Source organism: Lepidochelys olivacea, assembly GCF_965140295.1.
Source record: "Lepidochelys olivacea isolate rLepOli2 genome assembly, chromosome: 1".
In the NCBI taxonomy this organism is placed as follows: domain Eukaryota; kingdom Metazoa; phylum Chordata; order Testudines; family Cheloniidae; genus Lepidochelys; species Lepidochelys olivacea.
In genome coordinates this window covers 218,152,088-218,178,470 of record NC_140411.1, presented here as the reverse complement: position 1 = coordinate 218,178,470, position 26,383 = coordinate 218,152,088, and the positions used below count along the sequence as shown (strand labels likewise).

The 26,383-nt window shown below is 47.6% G+C and overlaps 2 protein-coding genes across 7 annotated transcripts; one reads left to right on the top strand and one right to left on the bottom strand.

Annotated features, from left to right (window-relative positions):
• Positions 1 to 1,154: 1,154 nt before the first annotated feature.
• Positions 1,155 to 10,618, bottom strand: M6PR (mannose-6-phosphate receptor, cation dependent). The gene is made up of 7 exons (XM_084639803.1): positions 10,158 to 10,618; positions 6,151 to 6,324; positions 5,398 to 5,567; positions 5,202 to 5,311; positions 4,619 to 4,749; positions 3,908 to 4,034; positions 1,155 to 3,239 (listed from the first exon to the last, which is right to left on the bottom strand). Exons 1-7 carry the CDS (start codon positions 10,187 to 10,189, stop codon positions 3,117 to 3,119), a joined length of 867 nt encoding a protein of 288 aa, XP_084495929.1. The 5' UTR covers positions 10,190 to 10,618; the 3' UTR covers positions 1,155 to 3,116.
• Positions 10,619 to 11,210: 592 nt separating this feature from the next.
• Positions 11,211 to 26,182, top strand: KLRG1 (killer cell lectin like receptor G1). Of its 6 annotated transcripts, XM_084639918.1 has the most exons (6): positions 11,211 to 12,028; positions 16,292 to 16,499; positions 19,093 to 19,197; positions 20,048 to 20,199; positions 22,304 to 22,407; positions 25,487 to 26,182. In XM_084639918.1, exons 3-6 carry the CDS (start codon positions 19,143 to 19,145, stop codon positions 25,596 to 25,598), a joined length of 423 nt encoding a protein of 140 aa, XP_084496044.1. In that variant the 5' UTR covers positions 11,211 to 12,028; positions 16,292 to 16,499; positions 19,093 to 19,142; the 3' UTR covers positions 25,599 to 26,182. The 6 variants fall into 6 exon arrangements, 5 of the variants coding, with proteins under 5 accessions (XP_084496044.1, XP_084496043.1, XP_084496042.1 ...); XR_014713090.1 differs by lacking the exon at positions 16,292 to 16,499 and having other exon boundaries at positions 20,048 to 20,209; XM_084639917.1 differs by lacking the exon at positions 16,292 to 16,499 and having other exon boundaries at positions 11,212 to 12,028.
• Positions 26,183 to 26,383: the final 201 nt, after the last annotated feature.

Genomic DNA, 26,383 nt, shown 5'->3' with positions numbered 1-26,383 from the left:
CAAAGGCAAAGTGAGACAGCATTTAGCAAGTTCTAGATTTGTGATAAAATTCATCAGCAACTAATGGTGACAGATAAGCCCATCTTACCTTGTATGGCAGGAAGGGGAAATGACATGTTTCTAGCCTTCTCTGCTTGGAGATCTTCAGAGGAGCCACCTTACCCAGGGGTCAAAGTGAAAGCCCTCAGTAGGGTTCAAATGCACTCTTATGCTCTGCTGTGTTCCACTCTTGTATGAGTAGGAGATTTTTTTTTCTCCTTCCCCTCTGGCAAGCATCAAAATGAACTGTCATCAGGGAGTGATAAGATCCTCCCTCTTTTCGTGCAAAAAATAGTAGACCTCTCCAGTATCACCATAGGGTCTATAAGTGAACACCTCACTAGTAAGTACTAGCTAGTTTCCACTTCTAAGCTACTGTGGCAGGCTTTCTGCAAATTGAAGCATACAATGTGGCATTGGTTACCTGCCATTCACATTTAAGACTTTCTTCCAAACCATAACTACTTGAGTTTATGGAGGTTTTTTGGACAGTTTATATTCTGGAGCACATGGCAGGGATGAGAAGTGCCAATACACTGCATGGCATGCACATCCCTCCAATTCAGCCTGTGAGGGGTCTGCTTAGACCTAGCTAGGAGGCAGAGCACAGGATTCTGGCAGTCATGGGTTCCAGTTAAGGGGATGGTGCCTGCTCCGAGCAATCTATACAGACAGCAGCTTGGGCTTAGCTGAAACAGAAGGGACCTGAGTGAGAAAGTCACTCCCTTGGCAGAAAGCTGCTCTTGGATTAATACAGGGCACCTATGCTAGCCATGTTCTTGTAGCTCCCACTACTGGCAATGAGTCTAGGATCCCAAGCCGCCCTGCAAACCTGAACAGTCAAGTTATAGCCCCTTCCCAGCTCTTCTAGGGATAAGTAGATGAAAAGCTATGCCTATGCTGGAAAGTTTTAAGCCAGATCATTTATATCACATTTAAGGTCCATAATACAAACACAGCCTCTCTAACCTTAAATTTACAACATTACAGGAGGCAGGTTGGGTTCGCCCTCACTTGGTGAAGGGGTGTCAGAGGCCTGGCACTGAACATCACCCCTCTGTTCACTCACATACTGCTCCCATCATTTCAAAAGCACCAATAAAGAGCTTAGGGGGTATTTTTGGGTCATTTTATTTTTAAAGTTGTGTTTTTGTACAAAAAACATTCATTTTATTTAAACACCAACATGAAAAACAGTAACAGAAAAAGTTCAGTGACTTCCTATTTCCCCATCTTATGAAAAGATTTAGTGAAAGTAACAAAAGCCAAAGAAAGTAGGAACTACATTTGCCTGCTCCAATCCCAGCCAAAGGGGGGAAAAAAAATAAAATCTGCTTTCTTCCCCTCAAACCCCACCTCCCCTGCCCACTTCCTACTGGGCAGGCCTCCCTTCCAGAGAATAGGGAGCATAAGCCTCATTCCTTGCAGTCTTTGTTTTTTTTCACCCTACAAAAATATATCCCCTTTCCTCAAGTGGTTCAACTGTGTTCTCTACTAGATAGCTCTCTGCCAGCCAGTCCCCTGGGGAAGCAGACTGGCTTATTATTCTCTGACAAAGGTTACCCCTCCCACGCCCCACAAAAATGAAAACAAAAAAAATCAAGGTGCCTGAATATTTCACTGACTTCATGAATCCTATAATGGTCACCTGGAGCTGCTGGTCTTCCAATGGGAAGAGCTCCAGTGCCCCAGAAAACTGCAGCTCTGACTTCCCCAGCCAGCAGGGGCCACAGAAGCACCATCCTTGTGGCACAACTGAGCAGGGATAGAAACAACCCACAGTCAGAGCTGACCTGTTTTATCCCTATGGCTCTGAAAGAGTGAATCTGACAGCTCACCCAATAGAGGGCAGTGTCACATCCAACCCAGTCCACCTGCTCATTGGAACAGCACAGGGCCTGGCTTTGCTTTCTCATTACATTGCTTTTTAATGTAACAACTGGAGACAGTTACCCTGGTGTCAGCATTTGGTACAGCAGTGCTCTCTTAAATGTGTTCCCCTTTTAAAAGTAAAATCTAGACTATTTCACAGCAAAGCAATTACCATACTAACTTACACCATAATTTCCTAGAAGGACATAGTCAGGATCACAATCTTAAAAATTCCTCAACTGCATTAGCAGTAACATCTCTACTTAGGGAAACCCTGTAACAGAAATCAAGTGACTCTGCTGTCTTTAGGCTCTTGCCCTCACCCTGGAAGTCAGTTTCACTTTCAGGTTCTTGCTCAGCAGCATGTCATTATATTTGGCTTCCCAGCAACCAAGGAGGAGGTTTAAAGAAAGACACTATTTCCCTTGACCATTTTCAATAGGAAAAAGTCATGAAATCTTCCTGACCCCTTCCCTGTTCAGTGAAACCGAGGTTATTTGGTGATGGCCCTTTGCGATAGCTAAAAGAAATTGGCCTGCACTGTTCAATTCAGGCTACCATCAAGAAAAGGAAAGACTGCCAAGTGGCTATTGCCTGCTCCAGCCCTGCTAAGGATCTGGCTAGAGGGGAGAGATCCCGGCTATGATTACACGGGGCAGAGGGAGAAGGCAGGCAGTGAATGCTTTGCCTGTGTCACAGCACGGAAGCGAAGAAAGCAGAAAGTGCATTTAAATAATTAAAAACAAATCCAGTGTTTCACAGATTGAATAAACCTTACAGAGAAGACACAGAAATGCTCCCCCTAATCCTAGCTGTTTCTACATCAGGATTCCCCCCACCCCATGCCCACCCAGGGTTTCTCCCTAGATCTCATTGAGGGGACTCCCAGGCCTGCCGGGCACTGAATGCTGGATAAGCACTTTTGCCATCTCATAGCCGCACAGAACTCTGGGTAAATACCATTCTTCCCAACTGCATAGCACTCTGCATAAGCCAATCACAGCATTACATTCAGAGGACCTGCCCCTACGGCCAGTGCTGCTCTGAAATAGCAGGGGGATGACACACCAGCTGTGGAAGAAGCAAATCATTTAAAGAAAACCGGAAGAGTAGAGCGTGAAAAGAGAAGTGGTAAGGTAACACCTAGTTAAGTGAATGGCCGGGGGAAGACGGAAAGAGAAAAAGAACTGATGTCTAATGCCTGATCACATTGGTAGCAAATGGTCATCCCGTTCTTCTGACTCCTCCCCCAGTTGGTCATCGCCCACACCACGGTATGCAGCTGGCGCATTCTGGGGCTTAGACCGGCAGATGAAATCACAACCGTCCTGCAGAAACAAGTTGTTGTACTGGGATCAAACCACATGCAACAGATTATGCTAAACAATAGCAGTCCCTCTCATGTTTCTCCTGTTCTGTTCTCCTATTGCACCCATCACTGAAGTATCTGAGAGATCCCAGAACTCTTTACAAAGATTAAATACACAATGCCTGTAATCCTGAATCCAACCACTTCTTGGGTGGAACATGGTAGCTGATTTATAGCACCAGGCAACATTATAGTAGGTCAGTAAGTGAAGAATAATATCTCTGACTAGAACTGCTGGGAGCAAGTTTTAGGGAAGCAAAGTGGAACTTTTCCCTGTTGGAATTTGGCCAGACACTGAGGTTACTCTCTCCCCATGTGAAAAGAATTTCTACGCCTGGGCAGGACCTCTGGTTTACACAGCAATTGCAGGATGGTACCTTCCCCAGCATTAGCACCATGGTGGAACATTAAGGCCAGCAATGACTCAAAGGGGAGAATGCCACCCTCAAATGAGTCATCTGCTTCCTGCTGCACCAGAGTTCTCTTTGGGAGGTCTCGCATCCAAGAACATAAGCATAAAGCTTGTGCAATCTGACAAAAATCATAGGCCCCGAGTGTGGGGCAGCTGCCCTTTTCTTTTGCCTTACAGCTGGGCTGGACTGGGGATCTGTACTGATTTTCACTTACCGCCATCAAGTTGCCGAGATCCTGCCAGAAGGTAAAATGTGGGAACTGCTCCATGCCCTTTGCTCCCACTACCAGGCGCTGGTAGAGGAATCCCCCAATGATATAGACTGCAACCAGCGAAGCAAACCTGGAGGAGAATGTTGAAACAGGAGTGTGAGAGGAAGCTGAAGGCAACCTCTCCCCAGCTGACTGTCTACCTCCAATTGGGAGTGGAGCCAACAGCTCTGTACGATTCAGAAAATGGGGCCATAAATAGCAGCTGCACCTGCAGAAAAGGTACCAGGGCTGTCGATCAGCATGCATAAACCCATCCCCAGCATTGCCGAGAGGAAGTGCTGTCTCATGGTTAGCACAGGGGTCTGGGAGTTAGGACTCCTGGCTTCTAGTCCCTGCTCTGCTACTGACTTGCCGTGCGATCTTGAGCAAGTCTCTTCTCTCCGTGCCTCAACTTCTCCATTTCTCCTCCACTTCTTCCATCTTCTTAAAATGGGAAAGGATAACGTTTCCCTCTCTCACATGATGAGAATTAAGCCTCAGAATACCCCAAGATCTTGTAGATCAGTGGATGAAAAGCCTTACTCAAGGGCAGAGTTACAGCCAGCATTGGCCACGAACATGCAAGATAGGCCAGTGATCTGTTCTGGTAGGTCATGTGCTATGTTCCTAACAAGTACAGAGGCCTGGAACAGACATGCTCCTGCAGTAACTCACGTGATGAGCAGGATGGACCCAATGCTGAGGTGGGAGTCCTCGGGTGGGCAGGCCAAGCTGCTGTCCATCTCAAAGAGGTACAAACATTCCTGCTCCTTTTCCCGCTCTTCTGATAGTAAGGTAAAGCCGCTCTGGTTGGGTGGGGGTGGGGAAGAGGAAACATGTAGCAGGCTAGACACAAATAAGTCCCCCTACTTGCACAGATGCTCCCAGCTTTGCCAAAGATTCCAGTAATCCCCCGACTCTGGGATTCTCACACACATGGGGAGGCTCCCAGCTGACCCTGGCCTGCCCCCTCCAGAGCTCTCCCCCAAAGCTGTCCCATTTCAGCCACTTCTAAAATAAGCCACATACCATCTCCTTTTAGCTGCCTGCTAAGCCAGTCAAAAGGCAGCACAACCATTACTGGTGCAGAGACCCAACACCCACTGGACAGAAGAAGTAAAACCCCTCTGGCCGCTCCACAGCCTCCCCACCCACAGCGACACCCTCCCCCACTCTCTCTTGGATTCACTCCTGCCTCACAGCCACACTCTCCTCTTCAGCCTCTACACCTGCCCCACAGTCCTCCCATGCCACTCACTGATAGAGTCTTCCGGTTGCAAGAGATCATTATCATGGCCTTCCTCTTCTCACCATGGCAGTGGCTACCATACGAATCCCCTCCCTTATAAATCAGCATGATCCAGTCACCTGCCAAGGGAAAAAACAAAGAGGACTGCAGGTCAGGAGTGAGGTGGACTGGCAGAGCTGGAGAGGAGGGTTGAGGGGAGTCTTACTTCCACTGAAGACCTGTGTCTCATTGATTCTTCCCACCACTGTGTGCTTTTGGTCCTTTAAATTGATCTGTACCAGGCCTGATTGGGACAGAGAGCTGTTGACCTCTCTGCACACCCTGAACGTGTAGCTGTACTTCTCCTCTGGGCTCAAGCTCACGGTGCAATCAAAGCTGTGCGAAGGGGACAGATAACAGATAACTGCTTTATTGAATCCCACACAGGTTATTAGATCTTTAACATTCAGAAATGCCTCACCACACTGTCTCCATTTCTAAGGCCCACTTACAGCTTAAGCTAGGCCTTGCCTTTCAGGTAAGCTCACTTGCTCCCTACCTCTCCACTCGTGGGGCCTCTGGAAACTGAGCTCCTCTGTTGACCCCAGAAGAGGTAGAGCCTGGACAGCAGCAATGCAAACTCCTCCCTTACCATCTCACTCTTGTGCCAGGAGGCATCCACCTCTATAGGGAAAAGGGAATCCTGCCACTGTGTCCCATTCAGTCCACAGAGTGACAGCCAAGACTGCCATGAAAGGAGCCTGTTAGTGCTGATTGTGCTGGTGATTCTGTGATGTGGGCTCCTTCCCACCAGGAAACAGAATGAGATCCATCAAATTTGTCTCACCCAGGTTAGTTACAACCAGTGTCCCATTCTTCAATGCCCTATGAGCCATTCACTCTCTCCTGATCTGGGTCTGACTGGACAGGGTCCAGATCCCAGTCCCTGCAGTGGGCCAGAGGGTTGCATGCACTGTACCTCCCGGGCATCAGGGGTTCCAGCTTCTTCAGTAAGGCCTGTTCTCTTTTCGACTCTTTGTCCTGATCTCCTACTAGGTCACAGTGCTTCTCTTCCTGATCTGCCATCGCGACCATGACCAGGGCCACAAGGACTAGCAGCGCAGTACAGGAACCACAGTGAGATGGGAACATTCTGTATACGTGCCGTTGCAGAGAGAGAGAGAGGCACAAGAAGGATTAACACTTAAACACCTCATTCCCACCCCAACACACAAACCTCAAGGTCTTCTTCATTCATAGCTTCAAAGGGGAGGAGCTGAGGCCCAAGAATATCTCAGAGATCCTCAGGAGACTCCAAAGCCCTGCCTTGGGTACAGCCAGGGCCAGTTTGAGACCCACAAAACCACTGGCCCAATCTGCAAATCTTCCTTGACTTTACATTGGGGTAGTAAGATCTTGCTGCTGAGTGCATCAACTGACACTCGCTTGGCCAGAACAGAACCCAACATGCTTTAGGCTGGCCAGCTATTGAAACCAGGATCAGTTTCAGACATAAGCCCTATTTATTGTATCCCAAAGGGGCATCTGTCATCAGAGACAGACTTAGTATCATTCTAATCAATTGTCTTTGCAGCTCTTGTGTAAAGAACTTGTGGGGGACAGTGACTAGGATTAGTCAGGCTTTGTCTATTTCAAGCTCCTTAATCCTAATAATTGTATTAATTTATGTTGCCCTTCCCTAGCTCCTTTCCACCGAGAATCTGAAAGTATTTTATAAGCACTGAGTTTCACAAGGTCAGGACTGGCATCCCTGATTTACATATGAGGAAACCAAGGCACAGAGGTGACGAGTGTAAGGTCACATAAGTCAATGGCTAAGATGGGAATAAAACCCAGAAGCCCAGGTTTCCAGTCATAGAATCATAGAATCTCAAGGTTGGAAGGGACCTCAGGAGGTCATCTAGTCCAACCCCCTGCTCAAAGCAGGACCAATCCCCAACTAAATCATCCCAGCCAGGGCTTGGTCAAGCCTGACCTAAAAAACCTCTAAGGAAGGAGATTCCACCACCTCCCTAGGTAACCCATTCCAGTGCTTCACCACCCTCCTAGTGAAAAAGTTTTTCCTAATATCCAACCTAAACCTCCCCCACTGCAACTTGAGACCATTACTTCTTGTTCTGTCATCCGCTACCACTGAGAACAGTCTAGGTCCATCCTCTTTGGAACCCCGTTTCAGGTAGTTGAAAGCAGCTATCAAATCCCCCCTCATTCTTCTCTTCTGCCGACTAAATAATCCCAGTCCCCTCAGTCTCTCCTCATAAATCATGTGTTCCAGTCCCCTAATCATTTTTGCTGCCCTCCACTGGACATCCTTCTTGTAGTGTGGGGCCCAAAACTGGACACAGTACTCCAGATGAGGCCTCACCAATGCCGAATAGAGGGGAACGATCACGTCCCTTGATCTGCTGGCAGCGCCCCTACCTATACAGCCCAAAACGCCGTTAGCCTTCTTGGCAACAAGGGCACACTGTTGACTCAGATCCAGCTTCTTGTCCACTGTAACCCCTAGGTCCTTTTCTGCAGAACTGCTGCCTAGCCACTCAATCCCTAATCTGTAGCAGTGCATGGGATTCTTCCATCCTAAGTGCAGGACTCTGCACTTGTCCTTGTTGAACTTCATCAGATTTCTTTTGTCCCAATCCTCTAATTTGTCTAGGTCCCTCTGTATCCTATCCCTACCCTCCAGCATAACTACCTCTCCTCCCAGTTTAGCATCATCTGCAAACTTGCCGAGGGTGCAATCCATGCCATCCTCCTGATCATTAATGAAGATACGGAACAACACAGTCCTGTGTCTTAATCATAAAACATCCTTTAAACATTGAGCTAATTGCTCAGAGAAACAGACAATGACCTTGCCATTCAATAGCAGCCACACAGTCGATTTCCCTTTCCAACCACAACTCCCAGCGAAGATCCTAACATTGACAGAAACTGATTAATACACTGACCCAAAATTTTATAAAAATCAGGCTATGGCTACAAAAACACGAAGAAGTTAACAGAAGGAAGGGCCAGCCTGTTGACGAGTGAAGTTACATGAGGGTTATAATGAAAGCCACACTGAAGAATTCAGAGTTACAAGGTCTGTCACTAAGGACTATCTACACTGGAGTGGTACTGAGAGCAGGAGGGAGTGGCTAGCTGTCCAAGGATGGTATTCAGGGTCTTGGATGGGAAGCATACTTGGTGTGGCTAACCCTTCTTGCCGCTCACACTGCCACAGCTACACTTCTGCTTTTAGCACGCTAGCTTGATCACAGTTATCATGGGTATGTCTACTTGAGCTGGAAATTACACCTCCAGGTTTAGTGTAGACATACCCTAAAGCTTGTAACTATCGTGAGACCTCTTAGATCAGGGTGTATGGTCGACAAATAAATCTGAAGAGGTTATTGTATAAAAGAGGAAACTGAGGCACAAATAGCTTGTGACTTGCCCCCTACAAAGGCACACAACAAGTCAGAACCAGCACAAGAACTTGTGGTTTCCTGGCTCCCGTGCTCAGAACACACCTCTCTCTCAACAGTAGAAAAGACCTTTCTGGCTGGCTACCTTGTACATATTTAGTTCATGTGGTTGTCAAATTGAAAGTGATATAAAAATACTGGCGCCTTCCAGTACTTTAGCATCCCTCATGCGGCAAAGACCTCAACATGCTTTGAAGACTGCATGTATATGGGACACCCTCCTACAGCTGAAATGCAGCCATATCGGATGGAATATAGTAGCCATGTAACAGAACCAAGCAATGCTATACAAGAGTTCAGGACAGAAAGCGAGGACTGAAACTGCTGAGGGGAAATTTAGGAGAGACAATCCAGTGATCATAGCTAGAGTTCAGGCAGGACACAGTATCAACAATGAATGCACAAAAGGCCAGGTGCACACCTAGTGTATCCACAGCCTGCAGCAGGCTCATCCTCGGGGCGAGTTTGGCCCAAGGATTGATTTTGAACAGGCAATAGTTTCCATTGTCAAAACACTCAAATTTAACCAAGTTCCTCTATCCCCACCAGACTGTTCACTTCAGGTCTGTGTCCCCTTCTGATTTATAACAGGCAACACAATTAGTTTCCACTTTTGCTGAGATGGAAAGCCCAGGGCCAGAGCCACTCATGGCCATTAAAGATTGTGTGACTTCTTTTGGCCACAGAAGGGGAGCTAACCACAGTGTTTTGGTCAAATTCCAACTTGGATGATTATATCCTTTCTCCTTAGACACCCCCTGAAGATTCAACTGGATTTGGAGTTCTGCTTTCTTTCTAGACACAAAACTCAAATTGTTGGGTTCTGTTGCCATGCGGCTATTCAGCTGCTGAGTACTACCCCAGAGATTGCTGCATTTCAGTAACTGGATAATTCTGTTATATAAGGACTTCAAAGTGTGTTAGGATCCATCCAATATCTGGATTTAGGAGTCTTCAGTGACCTTGTCCTCTCCTCTCATTAGTTCTTTCTCCTTTACAAATTTCTTCCATCTCTCTCCTCCATCCCAAGTCAGGAGATCATGGTGGTGTTTCTTCCATCAGTATTCACCATATTCTCATATAGGAGTGGACAGATGGCCTGACAGCCAAGTCCCTTCACCCCCAGAATGGGAATCTGTACAATGGGTACCTAGCAATACTCTCACACAACAGCAGACCCCAAGGCCCTTGTAGTCACCTCTCCAACCACAAATTGGCCACTAAGATCAGTGGTGCTGCTGAAACTGCATCCCAGTTCACAGCTGTAATAAAGTAAGGTTCAATTGGCCTAAACTGTAAAGGGCATCCTGAGAGCACTTGGGATCCCCCAGCCACACATCCCCAACAGCCAGCCTCTTATTGCACCCCCAATACATTGCTCAGCCCATCCTCTCGACATCCACCCACCCACAGGCTTTCACGACCCCCAATAACACCACCACTGACAACTAACAGATGCTGAAAACAAATTACGGGGGGAAAGGGAGAAACTCACCTGACACTGGGACAACGAGGTAGGTGTGGCATGAAGTATCTGCGAGGCTGCACGTCACACCGTTGCTACCCAGACACCGGTGTCTGCACCACCCACCCACCAGGCCACGTGCCCTGCCACTACCTCCCGCGGTCAGCCCCACGCAGCCAAGTCGTGCCAGCCCAGCCCAGCCCAGCTCAATGATCCGCACGCTGCCCGCGCCACGTGCGCCCACCCTGGGGAATCCCGTGGGCCGCCCGGCCTCTACCCACCTAATGAATTATTAACAAAAGCTCATGAATATTCATCACGCATAAATTAATAACTAATTAGGCCCTCATTAACTGGAGCGGGAGCCCCTTCCCAGGCGCGAGTATCAGTGGGGGAAGGTCTCCCCACCGCTACCGCCTCCTCGCTCCCCACCAGCCTGCCCGGTGCCTCCCTCAGTCCCCCCGGTGATCCGGAAGCAGGAAGTGGGTAAGGGGCGGGCGCTAAAGCTAGGCAACAACGCGGGGCCTCAGGCCCCGCCCCTGATCAGTTTCCCCAATGGCATATGAGAACGGCAAAACGTGACTCGGCCCCGGATACTTTTCGCCCAATGAGAGGTGGGGATAGAAGGCGCCTGGCCCCCAGAGCTCTCCTCATCCAATTAATGGGTGACGGTTCCAGAGCAAGAACGACGCTGTCTCCCCTTATTTGTCCAATGGGCTGGGAGAACGACCACGGAGGCCCCGCCTACGACTTCATCTCTTCCAATGAATAGTGGAATTCAAAAATTGGCACATGAGAAGATCCAATGAGCGATGAGAGTCACAGAAGAAGGACCCACCCCGCAAAATGCTCTCTCCCAATGGCAGCTCAGGGCTGGTTACCGAACATAGCCGCACCCCGGCCGCCTCCCGAGGCTGGCTCACGAGACCCTCACGCGCTCCTCGCCCATCATCTGATTTTCCCACCACCGCCACCCCCCACGCGCTGGGAGAAGGCGGGCGCGGTGCCTGCTGGGAGTTGTAGTCCTGAGACCCCGCTGCTCGCTGGGCGGCTCTCGAGCCCGAGCGCGGGGGGGGGAGATGGTGGAAGCCCCCGGGCCGTGGCAGGCCCCGCCCCCTGGTTTCCCTGCCCGGGGGTCGCAGCCCGGGCGCCGCGGCCGGGTCCCCTACGCGCTGCGACCGCCGCGGTTCCTAGGGGATGTGGGCTCGCGTCTCGCCTCTGCGCCTGGCCGGGAGCTCGCGGCCCTGCCGTGCGGTGGGGAGCCGGAGCTCCCCGCGGTGACCCCTCAGGGCTGCACCTGAAAGCCAGGGGGAGCCGCTGGGAACCTCTCCTGGCCGAGCTTCGGGATCTGCCCTGGCTGCCCACAGGCCTCTACATGGAGAGCAAGCTCTTGGGTGTGAGCCAGGCTTAGTCAATAGGCCGACCGTGGGCCAAATCCGGACGGCTGGACGCTTTGTAATGGACTGCAAAGTCCTTTACTTCACTCACGGTGGTCATTATTGTGGCGTGAAAACGTTTCTCTGGAGTCTGGACCTCGACTATGCCTTGACCAAGAAATCTGGACCTTCACAAAAAATAATTGATTCCTCCTGGATAAAGACCTCAGTGGCCTATGACCAGCCTCCCTGAGGGATCACCCCTATCTCTGCCTTACTGCCACGGCTGCAGTCCCGGGGGCACTCCAGCGGAGCCCCCTAGTTAGGAAAGAGGGGGGTGGCTGGCAGGGCGCTCTCTCTGTGAGGCTCGGCGTCTCTGGGATCTCCTCCCCCTCTTGGTCTGAAATAGTCAGAATCTGATTATTTTCCAGGCACGCTACAAACGACACCTGTTTGATAAGGTTTTTGGAGAGGGCTGAGTGTATGTGTCTTAGACCGTGAAGGGGAAGCTTCTGTAGGTGGCTGGTAAGCTTCTGCTGACGTGATCATTTTAATGTTGCTGAGGTTTGAATTGTATTAATGAGTGTTAAGGCACCAAGGGACTTGGATAGGCATCTTTATAGTTATTTGTAAATTTAAGTAAATTATATCTACACTAATGGCTCACAGATACACCTCTCCACTGTTTCCTGTCCTAGCTAAAATCTAGGCTGGTCTGACATCTTCTCATGGACTTTCAGCCATCGGCTGAAGCTCAACATGGCCAAAACAAAGCTCTTAATCTTTTCCCTCAAGCCTCTATCCTCCCTTTTTCACTCACGATGGATTACGCCACCCATCCTCTTTGTCACTCAGACCTGTAACTGAGTGTCACCTTTGACTTGGTCTTCTGTCTAAATCAGCGGTTCTCAACCCGCAGGCTGCATGCGGCCCAATTAGGACACAGCTGCCGCCCAGTTCAGCTGTGTGCTAAAGGCTGTGGGTTCCCATCTGCTGTGCTGTGTGGTGGGTTGTTGGCTGCCACTGGCCCCGCAGGGTGGAGCTCGGGGTCCGAACAGCTGGCTGCTGCCTGGTCCCCCACACAGCATATGTGGCCCATAATGATAAATAGGTTGAGAACCACTGGTCTAGATACTCACATCCAAGCTGTATCTACTGCTTGCTGGTTCTTCCTGAATAATGTCTTTAAGATCCACTGTATAGATAAACTTCACCTTATTTCATGTCTCAACTACAAGTTCCTCCTCTCTGGTCTTGAGAAACCACTTTTTGTTCCACTTACCTTCATTCAAAGCATTACTTGTTTTATCACTTTGACCATTTCCTCCTCCTCTGCATCCCTCCACTCTCTTCCCCGTCTCTACCGCATCAAACACTATTTGTCTTCCCTTTAAAAGGCCTTCATGGATGAGTTTCACTTTTATCTGTCATCTCATATACACTTTTGAGATGTGACTGTTGCCTCTGTTCTGCCACTGATTCCAGCTTTCATTGCCCATTTGCTGAAATTGTCAATTTTCCAAGAACAACTTTGCACTTTCTACCATGCTGCCCCTTATGCCTGGAAAGAGCTCTCTGTAAAAGTCTACAAAGCCGCCACCTTGTCCTCCTCAAATCTCCTCTTAAAACTCATCTTGGCTGTGTTGCCTCCAAAGTGCTTGGCAATGATTAGGCAGTTGGTGTACTGGTGACTGCTGCTTATTACACCGATCATAATAATCTGTTTCCTGGTACTCCCTCTGTTTTGTATCAGTGTATTTGTTCTTGCCTCCATTTAAGCTACCCCTTCCTTGAATTCATTTATTTCACACAGCTAGAGGTGGAGGCTGCCAGATTGCATGTTTTTCTATTTAAATGCAGCCTCAGGTTTCCTGTTTTGCCTTATTCTGAGCTCTTTCGCGCAACAGCCTGATTCAAACTGCTTGCCATACACACCTCATCTTGGCATGGAGGTAAGCTGGGCAGAAACCTCTGTGGCTGAAATGAGTGAAGAAATAATCTATACTTCTGTACGGTTTTCACGGACACCGCCAGTCTGTGCCAACGACGACATGACAAAGAGAGGTAAGCAAGCCAAATGAAATTGGTAAATCCCAGAGCAAAGGCTCTGTCATATGGTATCTACAGGAGTTATGGCAGAAATGTTTAGAGCTGGCCATTGATTTTGGGTGTCCAGCTTGAGACATCTTGGGTTTGATTTTTAAAAGTGCTGAGTACTCACAACTATCGGAAATCAGCGGTAGCTGAAAGAGCACAGCATCTCTGAAAGTAAGGCCCCTAGTAGGATTCTCAGGTTTGGCACCTGAAATCTGTAGCTTGCTTGAACTTCACTGCATGACAATAGACTGGAGAATTTAAGCCTATGTAGATGAAGGTACAGATAAATTATTGGCATATATGAATCAAACATGAGTAAGGGAAATGATCTTTTAGATCATCCTGTCTGTCTTCCAAGGGCGAGTGCAAGATTGTTCCATGTGGCATATTATATTTTTTCAGTGTTTTCTTCAGTCTAGTTTTAAAAGTCCCCTTGTGACAGAGCTTCCATCTCTTCTCCTAAGAGACCATTCCACAGCTCAACACATCTCACTATCAGGAAGGTTTTCCTGGAATTCGTCTTATATTTTTCCTTCCATAGCTTCCTCTCCCCTCTTGCAGTTTACACCCTTCAGATATTTGCAGGCTCTTATGAAGTCCCCACCTTAGTTGTGATTTAGTTAAGATTGATTTTTAGCTCTCTTAATTTCTCCTTATAATTGTTTCCTTCCAATCCCCTGATCATTTTTGTTCTTCTCTGAACTCCCCCCAGTTTGCTTATGTCTAATAATGAGGTGCCCACACTGAATGTAATATTCCAGGTAGGATCTCATCAGAACTGTGTAGAGTGAGGCTATTGCTTCACTGTCTCAAGAAGAGATCATAGAATCATACAATATGAGGGTTGGAAGGAACCTCAGGGGGTCACCTAGTTCAACGTCCTGCTCAAAGCAGGACCAGTCCCCAACTAAATCATTGCAGCCAGGGCTTGGTCAAGCCTGACCTTAAAAACTTCGAAGGAAGGAGATTCCACCAGCTCCCTAGGTAACGCATTCCAGTGTTTCACCACCCTCCTAGTGAAAAAGTTTTTCCTAATATCCAACCTAAACCTCCCCCACTGCAACTTGAGACTCCTCGTTCTGTCATCTGCTACCACTGAGAACAGTCTAGATCCGTCCTCTTTGGAACCCCCTTTCAGGTAGTGGAAATCCCCCCTCATTCTTCTCTTCCGCAGACTAAACAAGCCCAGTTCCCTCAGCCTCTCCTCATAAGTCATGTGTTCCAGTCCCCGAATCATTTTTGTTGCCCTCCACTGGACGTTTTCCAATTTTTCTACATCCTTCTTGTAGTGTGGGGCCCAAAACTGGACACAGTACTCCAGATGAGGCCTCACCAATGCCCAATAGAGGGGAACGATCACGTCCCTCGATCTGCTGGCAATGCCCCTACTTATACATCCCAAAATGCCATTGACCTTCTTGGCAACAACGGCACACTGTTGACTCATCCAGCTTCTCATCCACTATAACCCCTAGGTCCTTTTCTGCAGAACTGCTGCCTAGCCATTCGGTCCCTAGTCTGTAGCGGTGCATGGGATTCTTCCGTTCTAAGTGCAGGACTCTGCACTTGTCCTTGTTGAACCTCATCAGATTTCTTTTGTCCCAATCCTCTAATTTGTCTAGGTCCCTCTGTATCCTATCCCTACCCTCCAGCGTATCTGCCTCTCCTCCCAGTTTAGTGTCATCTGTAAACTTGCTGAGGGTGCAATCCACGCCATCCTCCAGATCATTTATGAAGATATTGAACAAAACCGGCCCCAGGACCAACCCTTGGGGTACTCCACTTGATAGCGGCTGCCAACTAGACATGGAGCCATTGATCACTACCAGTTGAGCCCGACAATCTAGCCAGTTTTCTATCCACCTTATCGTCCATTCATCCAGCCCATACTACTTTAACTTGCTGCAAGAATACTGTGAGAGACCGTGTCAAAAGCTTTGCTAAAGTCAAGAAACAACACGTCCACTGCTTTCCCCTCCTCCACAGAGCCAGTTAGCCACAGATGCTTCTGTGTATGCAGCTAAAACACACGTTCCTGGTGCCTGTGGCTGTTGCCACATGCCTAGATATTGATCTGTTTGAACAAAGCTGCTATGGGAAACTTCAAATATCCACCTGCCAGTGAAGTCTCACTTAGTTGGTAGGAAACCTCCTTGATTTTGGCTATGTTTTCTGGCTGTGTTTCAAGTCCAATACGTGGGAGATGGGGATTGTACTGTGTATATTTCAGTTATATGTTTGCAGTTTCTCTTTTGTTTCAAAATCTCCCTTTTCACATTGTCCCCTGCTGAGCCAAAACCAGAGGAACAGAAAAGGGGAAGCTTCTCTTCAAACCCATATCCCTCTGCCTCCCCAGGAAACAGCATCTGGTCACTGTCCACTTCATTTGGAGAAATGAGGTGATCTTTCTCTGGGCTGAAGCAAGGCTGTTACTACCTCTTATTGGGTCACATCTTGTCATTCCCTGGGGAACAATGCAGTTCACCACAGTCAACTCTCCAAGAGCTTTGTCCAGTTCTTGTTTAAATGTCCTGCCTGTAAAAAGGTTCCCTCCTCTTCCTAGGGGGAGACTCTTCTCTAGTTTCACAGGTTCCTCGCTGTTAGGAAATATTTCGTGATTATTCAGTGTGAGATTTCCACCTCTTGTGCAGGTTCATCTCATGGTGGTTTTTCCCCTTTCCCCACACACAGCCTCTCTCCTCATGTGATACCATAACAGTTGAGATCAGCAGAGGCCCTCAGGCCGACAGCAACTTGGTTCAACGGGGCAGAACTACAGGCACTAAGTTCTCACGGAAGGACCCTCGACTCTGGAGTTTTCTTTCCTCCTTAGTTGGATGGATCGTGCCAAGACTCAGGTTCAGCCAGTATGCACCAGTGCGGCATACCAACACTGCTTGTATGCTGCTACCTTATTCTCCAAAATTCAAGTTTTCATGTGTTTTAAAAAGTCTCTATCTGTAATGGTTGGTGGGGGAGATACACTCAGCTCCTGTTTTCAAGGCTACTGTATGCAGTGATCTCTATCTGTGTTTCCAGAATCTGAAACAATAACTCTGTGTCGTGTGAACTGCCCTATTTATCTCAGTGGGAGCCAAGCCAGATACACAAGGATAACAATGGTGACATTTCAAGTATTAATTATTTCATTGCTCACCTGTTGAAGTCCCGGGGAGGTGGGCATGCACAAACCTGCCCGCAACAGAAAGCATGGGCAGTGCGTGAATCGCTGGCTGGGGGAGACTAGCCGCCAGCCCTGCCCCTTCTGCCGGAACCCAGAGTCCTCCCACTGTGGCTGCTGGCCCCTGCCCCAGGCTAGCGCCCCCAGCCCTGGAGGGAGGGAGGGCAGTGTCACCACAGGTCCCCCAGCCCTGAAGCACCAGGAGGGAGGGAGGCCGATGCCACCGCAGAGTGGGAAGCAGCAGGAGGTTTGGGGGTGGAGCATGGGTGAGCCACGCCTGTCCCTCTCCCAGCCTGATACCCGCTGCCCATGGCTAAAGGCCCTTTGCCCAGGCTAAGGAGAGGAGCCACTGAACCCAGGGCTCAAATAATTGTGGGTGACGACAAAAGAAATCAGCTCACTGTGAGCATGTAGGAAAGGAGAGGGATGATCCTATTATGAAGGTCTGTGCAATCTACTGTGAGTGATTGATTGGCCTTGGGAGAATACTGTCACTTTCCCCAGTCAAGAAGGGGCCAAACCTAAGGAGCCTAGTGGAGCCCAAGGGAGCATCTGACCCCCTCCCACCCCCTCCAAAGGAGAGCCAAGCTCAAGAAGCCCAGTGGTGTAATGTGCCTCACTTAGGAGAAACCAAACACGCAGAGCCCATGGGTGTCTTTGCACCACAGTGAGGGGGAACCAAGCCCAAGGATCAAGCATGATCACATTTTGAACATCTATACAATTGACTGTGAGTGAAGTCTTGTGGCTGAATCTTGGAAGGGTACCAGAGCATTTATTTTGGTTTGTTTCCATCTGCCTCCTGGATCCTGAGTCTGCTGACCTTGATAGTCTGGTTCAAGGCCTTTTAGCTTCCCCAACTTTTGGGGAAGAGGCAAGATTAGGAAAGTGTATGTGAGTTCAAGGGATATTGATAACTTATTGGGACTAACTGATTAAGGCAGATGAACTTATAGTGATACATTTATTTCTGATTTGTGATTCTTTCATTGTACATGTGCCAAGAGCCCAGTGAGAGGGACATTTAAAAGTCAAAATAATAACATAGCCAGCACAGCTACAGTTTGGGGAAGATGTAACCAAGCAACAGTACCCATCACACTTTTATTTTCGTCTTGCCTCATTCATATTGTGCTGAAATTAGTTTTTCATGGTAGCGGGAACTTTGGTTTTGTGGGAAAGATGCAACGTCTGGACTGGGAAGTTGAGAGAGGAGGGTCCGGGACACACTCTGTTTTTGAGAAGGAGGGAGAGAGGGAGGAACTGAAAAGTTTGGACAGGCGACCTTTCAGAACTGTGAAACCAGAATTCAGTGTTAAATGTGAGCAGAGATTTATCTCCTGTTTGAGCTATTTTCTGTTTATAGTCAATGTGTGCAAAAGATTATGTGATGGATGTGGAGCTCTCCCTTCCCTCCTAACATCAGGGTTTGCAGGATTTCTCAGGCCCTCAGACTGAGTCCAATATCTTGAAGCACTCAACAGCCACACTGTGCTAGTAAAACTATAATAATAATAATAATGAATTGTTATCCAAAGGTCTCCTAGGCATTGTACAGAGATGAACGAAGACATGATCAATGCCAGAGGAAGGGAGTAACTTTTCCATCTGAAACTCCAGGAAGAATTCTAGAGAGGCAGAATGTAGGTATATGATTAGGAACCTGGGCAGGATGCTGAGATTAAAACTACCTACTCAGGCAGAAGGTACCAGGGCATCTTTAAATCAACATGTGGAGAAGGTCTTATTTTTACATTGTATATGAAAAGTAGCGGCTCCAGCAGCTCAAATTCATTCTTCAGCACCACAGTGGAACATTGGAGTCAGTAATGATTCTTCAGGAACAGCGCTTCTTGTTGAGTCACATGCACCATCCCCGTGCACACAGTGTCCTAGCTGGACTCTGAGATATTGGGGTCAGTTCTGTTTCAGAGGAAGGTGCTCCCTTACCAGGAGTGCTCCCTGCTGCAAAATATCCCATAGCACTGTGCAGGGCTGTTGAGTTCAGTGTTGTGGAATTACTGATGCCTGGGTTTTGCAGATGTAGGTAGCCATTTCTGGGTATGGATATATTATTAAAGGAACTATAGGGAGATGTAAGCAGTGCGTCCATTTTGGGGTATAAAATCTATAGCCTTCTCTGTAGCCATAAGCTGTTTGGGACAGGAATGCTGTAATTGTTGGACCCATTTATAAATTATTCAGTACTGTGTGTGTACAAGCCTAAAAATTACAACTATTAATGGGGATGCATAGTCAGGTAGGTGTACACACCATACATTTACCATGGTTCCTGTTTTCTCTCTTCCAGCTCCCCAGCGCTGGTCATGTGGCCTGTGCAGCTTGGCTGTAGGTGTTGGGATGCTGAGCACCCTCCTGGTGATTGCAGTGGTAGCGTGGGCGGTTTGGAGGATTGGTGAGTGACCAAAGAGACATTGATGTGAACTACCTGAGATCACAAGATGGGAGATCTGTTCTCAATTCACCTAAGCAGAGAAGGCAAGATTCTGATTACCATTATACTATGGCAAATCGGGAGTAACGCCACTGGAGATACTCTAGCTTCCTGTAAAGGAAAGCAGAAGCTTGCCTGCAGCTTACTGAGGTCACCCGCTATGGAGACCCCAGAGGATCTATCCTAGGCCTTGTTTCCTAGTTAAAGGAAGAACAATGAAATATAATATAAATAAAAATATAATAATTTTTTTTCCAGAAAAATGAGTCTTAAGACAGTGAATTGAGAAATAAAAGTATTGCTGGTATGACCTTCTGCGGGTAGCATGCACAAGAAGGTGTTAAACTCCATATGCATATGCTGCAAGCTGCTATAAGCTGTAGTCACACCTATTCCACTTCTCATCCTGTGAAACGATCACACCCACAGTATGTCGTGACCTTTTCCCCTGTGTTTCAACCACACGCAGTGCCTGTCTTGCTTTCAGAGGGCTAAATTCTGCTCTCACAGGACTAAGTAACTGCAGCCACTGAAGTCTGTGGAGTTATCCCCGTGTCAGAGTGGTGCAAATTACACAAAGGGCCTGTGATTCCATTGCCTTGTATAGCCATTTATACTTTTATTCCTGACTCTCAGGTCCCTGCCTTAATTACAGTCCATCATTTCCACATGGCTGTCATGTTCTACCTAAGGTGGCTACATTTCCGCAAGCGGATGTACAATCCTGGCATGTATCCAGGCTATAAAATGCCCTAAAATTCTTCAGAGTGAATAGAAATAGAGAAAAGTCATTATTATGATTCCTTTGCAGATAGCTCCTATCCTGGATGCCCTGACCAGTGGTTGGGTTACAGGAGCAGCTGTTACTACTTCTCCAAGATAAAAAAGGATTGGAATTCCAGCCAGGCATCCTGTTCTGCAGAAGGATCACATCTCCTGATGATCAGTGATGCCAAGAAAATGGTAAAAGTCTGTCAGTATCATTACATGAGGCTCTTTTGTTGTCTTGCAAATGCTTCTGTGATTTGCCCCCAGTGCATGCTATCATGCTGACACCAATTTACTATAAAGGAGAGAAAAAACCTTGATTATAACAATGTTTCACAGGAGGCTGACATTTTCAGTCTACATCCAAGAGGCTCCCCTGGGGAGGTTATGATCAGCAGTCAGAGAAGGATGTTGCATGGGAGCCTTTTTGCATCCTCTGGCCCGTGTCTCCTTTCCCCCGCCCCCGCCAATAGTTTCCACTGATGAGAGTTAGCTTAGCTCAGCCAGTGTAAGCAACTGAACACAATTGTATGGGTGATACTGGGAGCCATCTGTAAGGTCTTTCACCTTCAGGTGCCAGGTAGGGGGCACAAAACTGATGACCATGAGAGATTTCAGAGTAACAGCCTTGTTAGTCTGTATTTGCAAAAAGAAAAGGAGTACTTGTGGCACCTTAGAGACTAACCAATTTATTTGAGCATAAGCTTTCGTGAGCTACAGCTCACTTCAGAGTTTCAGGCACCAGGCAAACTAGGCAAAGCTAGTTGGGACTCTTGCTTAAGCAAATCCTGACCACAGTCCTTGCTGCTGGGAGCCGTCCTCAACCCCTGTACGACCCTCTACTGCCAGAAAACCTCCCTAACCCCTCGGCTGAAAGTTCCCCACCCACTTCTCAGTTTCTGGGGCCTCCCTTGATATCTCCTGTCATGAGTTCCACATACACTGGATTTTCCTTCTACAAATCACCCCTGTACTCCAGCCACGTGCTACTGTGTTCCTTATGCTGCACAGGTTGTGACCCATAGGCTCCCTTTTGCTGAAAACATTCTTTGATTTCCTGGAGATGTTTCCCAATCTGGCCTATCTCCACATGGCCAGAAGCCCTCCCTGGTGCCTCCAAGCTTCCATTCCCCAGGAATCTCTATGGCTCCTCCTAGTCCCTTGCCTCACAAAGACACTTCATTGCTGGAAGATGTCAGCTTTGCTGTTTGCTTCTTTGCATCACCATTCCTGGCAGCAGGAGGCATGGTGTATTTATTATGATTTAGGTAGAAACCCAGTGGGGCAAATTCATTCTGAGTGATTTCCTCAACTTTTGTGGATTTATTCCAAGGCGGAATTTATTGTGTACAGTTATTCTTTCTATGAACAATGAACACAAGCTCAAAGTCAGACAAATGGAAATGAAAGCCTGTAGGGCAAGGGTGGGCACACTATGGCCCGGGGGCCGCCTCCGGCCCTCCAGACGTTTTAATTTGGCCCTCAAGTGCCCGATGGAGAGTGAGGTCCGGGGCTTGCCCTCTCCGGCGCTTCAGCTGGGGAGTGGGGTCAGGGGCTTGCCCCACTCTGCGCAGCTCCCAGAAGTAGTGGGATGTCCTCCCTCCGGTTCCTACGCGTAGGAGCAGCCAAGGGGCTCTGCATGCTGCCCCCGCAGCTTCTTAAGGTTAAGGTCCTTTCAATTTTTACTGAAAAATTCCCAAGTTTTACAGAAGTTATTATTTAGCTTTTATTGATTTTTTTCATCCAATTTTTGGCCACTCAGGTACATGAAAATACTGATTATCTTAAGAAAATCCAGTGCATTCTATTAGTTGTGTTTTATGTTAATAATAAGTTAGTCTAAGTGTAAATGTGAGGCTGTTGGTCAACGTAAAGCAATGTGGTAGAAGATACGCACGCGCATGCACGTGTGTACATATAGTCACAAACTGTTAATGTACAGTTCATTAAATAAACCACAACATTAAACTGCTTTTACTTTCAATACTCTTACTTTTCTCTGTTACTTTTTTTTCTGTCCTCCTGTCCCCCCATATTAACCAGGATATTTATGCAGAAAACTGTCAAGTTTAATTTTTTGCACTGATTTTCACACATTTTAGTATTTTTGTAATAAACAGAGAGACATTCCCAGGAAATTTAAAACGAAATAATCACTGAAAATAAAGGTTCTTGAGAATAGTTAGGCTCAGCTGGTATATTTTGCTCCCTGACATTTGATCGCTCTGTTTGCCTATCAGGACTTGAATTTTCCTGTTGATTTTGATTAGTTCCTTTGTCCTTCCCCACTCCCTTCTAGGACCTGTTCTTGGGAATGCACCTAGATTCCCACTGGATTGGTCTGAGGAAGAGCAAAGGCACTGGCTGGACCTGGGAAGATGGCTCAAAACTCAACAATACAAAGTGAGTTTTTGATTTCAGTTTTTAAAAAAAACAGCAGCACTCGGAAGAGCTAGATCCTCAGGTACTAACAGTGTTTATCAGTCCTTACCCAGGCAAACCTACTGAGGTACAGGTACAGTACCATAGCTATGCTGGCATAACCCCACAGTGCAGATGCACCCAACACTGAGGGAAGCGTTTATCCTGTCAATGTAGGAACACAATATTCCTGAGGGACGCACAGGCGCTGACTTTCTTCTTTCCGGATGGTTGCTTCATCCCTGCTCCACCCCAAGGCCCTGCCTCTACTCCACCCCTTTCCCCAAGCCCCCACTCTCACTCTGCCTGTTCCCGCTCCTGTTCCGCCACTTTTCGCGAGCATGCCCTGCCTCGCTCCGCCTCTTCTCACCCCCCCCCTCCGCTCCCTCCCCCCAGTGCCCGCTGCCGAGCAACTGGTGGGTGCTGAGCACCCACGTTTTTTTTTCTATGGGTGCTGCAGCCCTGGAGCACCCACAGATTCAGTGCCTATGGCTAGGTGGACAGAAGCATTCTTCCGTTGACCTAGCTGCATCTACACCAGATGTTAGGTCAGCATAGCTATAGCGCTCAGGGGTTGTGGATTTTTTTAATCTCTGAGTGCTGTAGGTATGTTGACCTAAATTCTAAGTTTAGACCAGACCTTACGCACTGTCAAATTCTGCTCTACTGCCATCAGCATGACTCCAAGGCCATTGAGCCTTTTTCTCTACTACTCTGACCCAAGACCCTCTTAATGCCAACTGGCAAAGGGGTGCAGAGGAGCTACAGGGAACTCCTGGGTCTGGTCTTTTCATTCTAGTTCACCAAAGAATGTCATGTGAGGTCTCAAATAAAAGCCAATGTCACACTGGTCATCCTATATAATTATGAAGCGAATACGAATGTTATGTAAGGAGTTATGTAAATACATTAAAAATCAAGTTCTTATAGACTTTGTCTAGGGACTGGTCACTAGCAATAACAGGTTTTCTGACAGACAAGAAATGTTTATCTATATGGCTGTTTACATGTTAATTAATTATTGTGTGGTTCACAATGGGTTTCCTCTTATCAGTCTAAACTGCATGTTAATCATAGGACTGGAAGGGACCTGGAGAGGTCATGAAGGATTGTAAAACATGACAGAGAAAAATAACAGGAAGAACCACACAGTGGAGTAGGGGGAGAGAACACTATCTTGAGGTGCACATCAAAGGTTTACTCTTCTGTATTTGGGAGACAAGACAACAACATGTCATCCTTCACCTAGGAAGTAAATAGATAGCATATTTGCTTCATGAAAGAGGGGTCTCGTTCTCAGCTAGGCTTAGTTGAAAACACTGGAGAGAACTGTGGTTGAGACACTCTTGGTTAAAGAAGCTTATAACTTGTTAGTTAAGTTTTGTCTCTAGAAAGTGTGTTATGATTTTCTTTTGTATGTAACCATTTGTTTCCAATACTCATACTCACTGTCACTTGTATCGCTGTGCTTTGATCATAAATTTATTCTTGTTTTCACTCTAACACCACAGCACTGAGATATATTTAAGCAAAATGCTGGTCCTGAGTTGAATCTGACAAGCTGCTGTGTACTATTCCTTTGGGAACAGCAGGCCTGGTAATTCTGTGAGTGTCTAGTATACTGGGGCTGGACACTTCAGGGAAGGCTCAGAGGACTTGGGGACTATTACTAACCTGTAGAGCAAGAGTGAGGCCTGAATGGTGTGCTTATGTTACCACAGGCTGGTGGTTTCAGAGAGCTAATCCACAGCAGGCACAGGCAAGACTGCCTCAAGCTAATGGCAGGTGGTGGTGGTGAGGTACCTCACAGCCCTGGGTATTCCTGGGGTGCGTGACAGCCACTTTGCACAGTATGATGTCATATATACCTATGAAAAGTAGCTATAAAAATCTTACAGCTCTGAAACTGATGTTAACTGCAGCTCTGTAAATCAAGAATTATTCTACTGAAATGAATAGAGTTACACTGGTTACAGTCTAGAGTCCCACTGCTGTTAAACTGGTTTAAGTCAGATCAGAATCAAGCCCTACTTTTCTGATTTGGGAGCATTTCACACCCACTTTGCACTGGTGCAAGTGGCACAAAAAGTTCAAGGCAGTGAAGAATTAGGCCTAGTCTAAGCTTAAAATTTAGGTTGACATAGCTGTGTCAAAAAATCCACCCCACCCCCCAAGTGTCGTAGCTTTGCTGACCTAAGCCCCGCTGCCAGTAGGTCAACAGAAGAATGCTTCCATTGACCTAGCTACTGTCACTCGGGGAGATGGTGTTCCTACACTGGCATAGCTACGACTATAGTCTCCATAGTGTAGACCTGACATAGGCCCTTTGGCGTTAGTAAAGTTATTCTGGATTTACACCAGCATAAACCAGCATTTGAGCCTTCATTTTTACTCATTCAGTTGCCTGAAAAAGGACCTCAGGATTTGGCCCTGGGACTTTATTATAATGGCAGAACACTTTCCCTCTCTCTAGCACCTTCTCAGAGCACTCCAAGTAATGAGCTAGCCTGACACCCGCTCTGTGGGGGAGCTCAGCGTTGGTATTCCTATTTTGCAGATAAGGAAGGTGAGGCCCAGAGAAGCAAGCCAACATGCACAGGGTCACGCAGTGTGTCACTGACAGAAGTAGGATGAGGCCCTCATGACTCCCCATCCTATGCTATACTACTTGACCAGTTTCCCTTTGGAATTCCAACTTCCATGTTCTAAAGAACGCCTGGAAGGAAATGGTCTCTCGCTGAGGCTCCCAGCTTTGCCACTCTCATCCTGACCCAGATGGCTCCTGGCATGAACACACACACCGCTCAAGTTGCTAAAGTTAATTCACTTCACCGTGTCCTTGTCTAGTACTGGCATGGGTATCATGATGATAATGGGCCAGGGGGGTTATTCTATATATGCAGTCTCTATTAGTGTTCGTTTTGGATTCAGTGACAGCTGCCCCTTCTGTGGCTGTTCCTGTCACCTCCCCCTGACAAGGCAGAAAACTCTTTATGGTTGCCTGTTAGTGATGACTCTTACTATTTCTCCTCAGTCTGTGTTCTCTGTGTCTCTTTTGCAGGGTCATCTCTAACAGCCCCGTGCAGGACTGTGGCGTCCTGTTGCAGGGTACCCTCCAGGCCTCCAGTTGTGAAGTTCATTGCCCGTGGATCTGTGAGAAATCCCCGAAGTAACCACCTCCTGCACTTTCCCACAGAATAGTCTTCACTCATACCCAGCCAATGGATCCGGACCGCAGCAGCGCATCCAGACATGCCTAATCCTTGTTCCCAGTGGGGCCAGGCTGGTGACGCTCCTAGGAGTTTTGTGTCACCATTGCCCTCTGTTGAAATGAGTCAGAATTGCACAGCCATGTAGGAGACTGAAATCTGATTCATGGACTCTCAGTTCCCTGAGGCTGGAGCTCTGAGGATGAGTTCTGTGCAGAAAACCTAGATCCATTTTCAGTCCTCATCTTTCAGGGCTGGGAGCATTGCAGAGACCTGCTGACATTATCTTTGTTGCCATGGAAAGTTTTGAGTGTGATTCCGAGTCTTAGTTTTTCTCACTCTGCCCCAGTGCGTAGGTCATTAGTGTGACAGAGGCTGGGCCCAGTGACCCCTTAGGGTTACACTTCTGTGTTGCTGATCAGATGACAGACTTTATTTTTAGTCCACGTTTCTCATTTCTTTGGCACCAGGAATGCTGCAGAAACTGGGCCTTCTGCCCCTACTGAATTGTTCTCTACTTGCTGTACAGTAAACTAGCTTCCATTGCACTCCCAAAATCTGTCTCTCATTTGTGCCCAAGACTAGGAGTGCTGTGAAAGGAACAGAGGAAGGTGAAATGAGAATGTGTCAACCCAGAAATAAAAGTATACTTCTAACTCCAATATTTGAGGTGATGCGTCGGGGGGGGGCATGCAGGATCAAATACCCCTGCAGTAGCTGCCCGGGAGGGGAGCGGGGCAGGGCCAGAG

Excerpts from the sequence above, each read along its gene's own strand:
- M6PR (XM_084639803.1), bottom strand. The coding sequence starts at position 10,189 with ATGCCACACCTACCTCGTTGTCCCAGTGTCAG. Across the intron at positions 6,325-10,157 it reads CCTCGTTGTCCCAGTGTCAG|AATGTTCCCATCTCACTGTG; the intron begins GTGAGTTTCTCC and ends GCACGTATACAG. Across the intron at positions 3,240-3,907 it reads ATCTCGGCAACTTGATGGCG|GACGGTTGTGATTTCATCTG; the intron begins GTAAGTGAAAAT and ends TTGTTTCTGCAG.
- KLRG1 (XM_084639916.1), top strand. The coding sequence starts at position 13,342 with ATGTTTTTCTATTTAAATGCAGCCTCAGGTTTCCTGTTTTGCCTTATT. Across the intron at positions 13,568-19,092 it reads CGACGACATGACAAAGAGAG|CTCCCCAGCGCTGGTCATGT; the intron begins GTAAGCAAGCCA and ends TCTCTCTTCCAG. Across the intron at positions 22,408-25,486 it reads TCAAAACTCAACAATACAAA|GGTCATCTCTAACAGCCCCG; the intron begins GTGAGTTTTTGA and ends TCTCTTTTGCAG.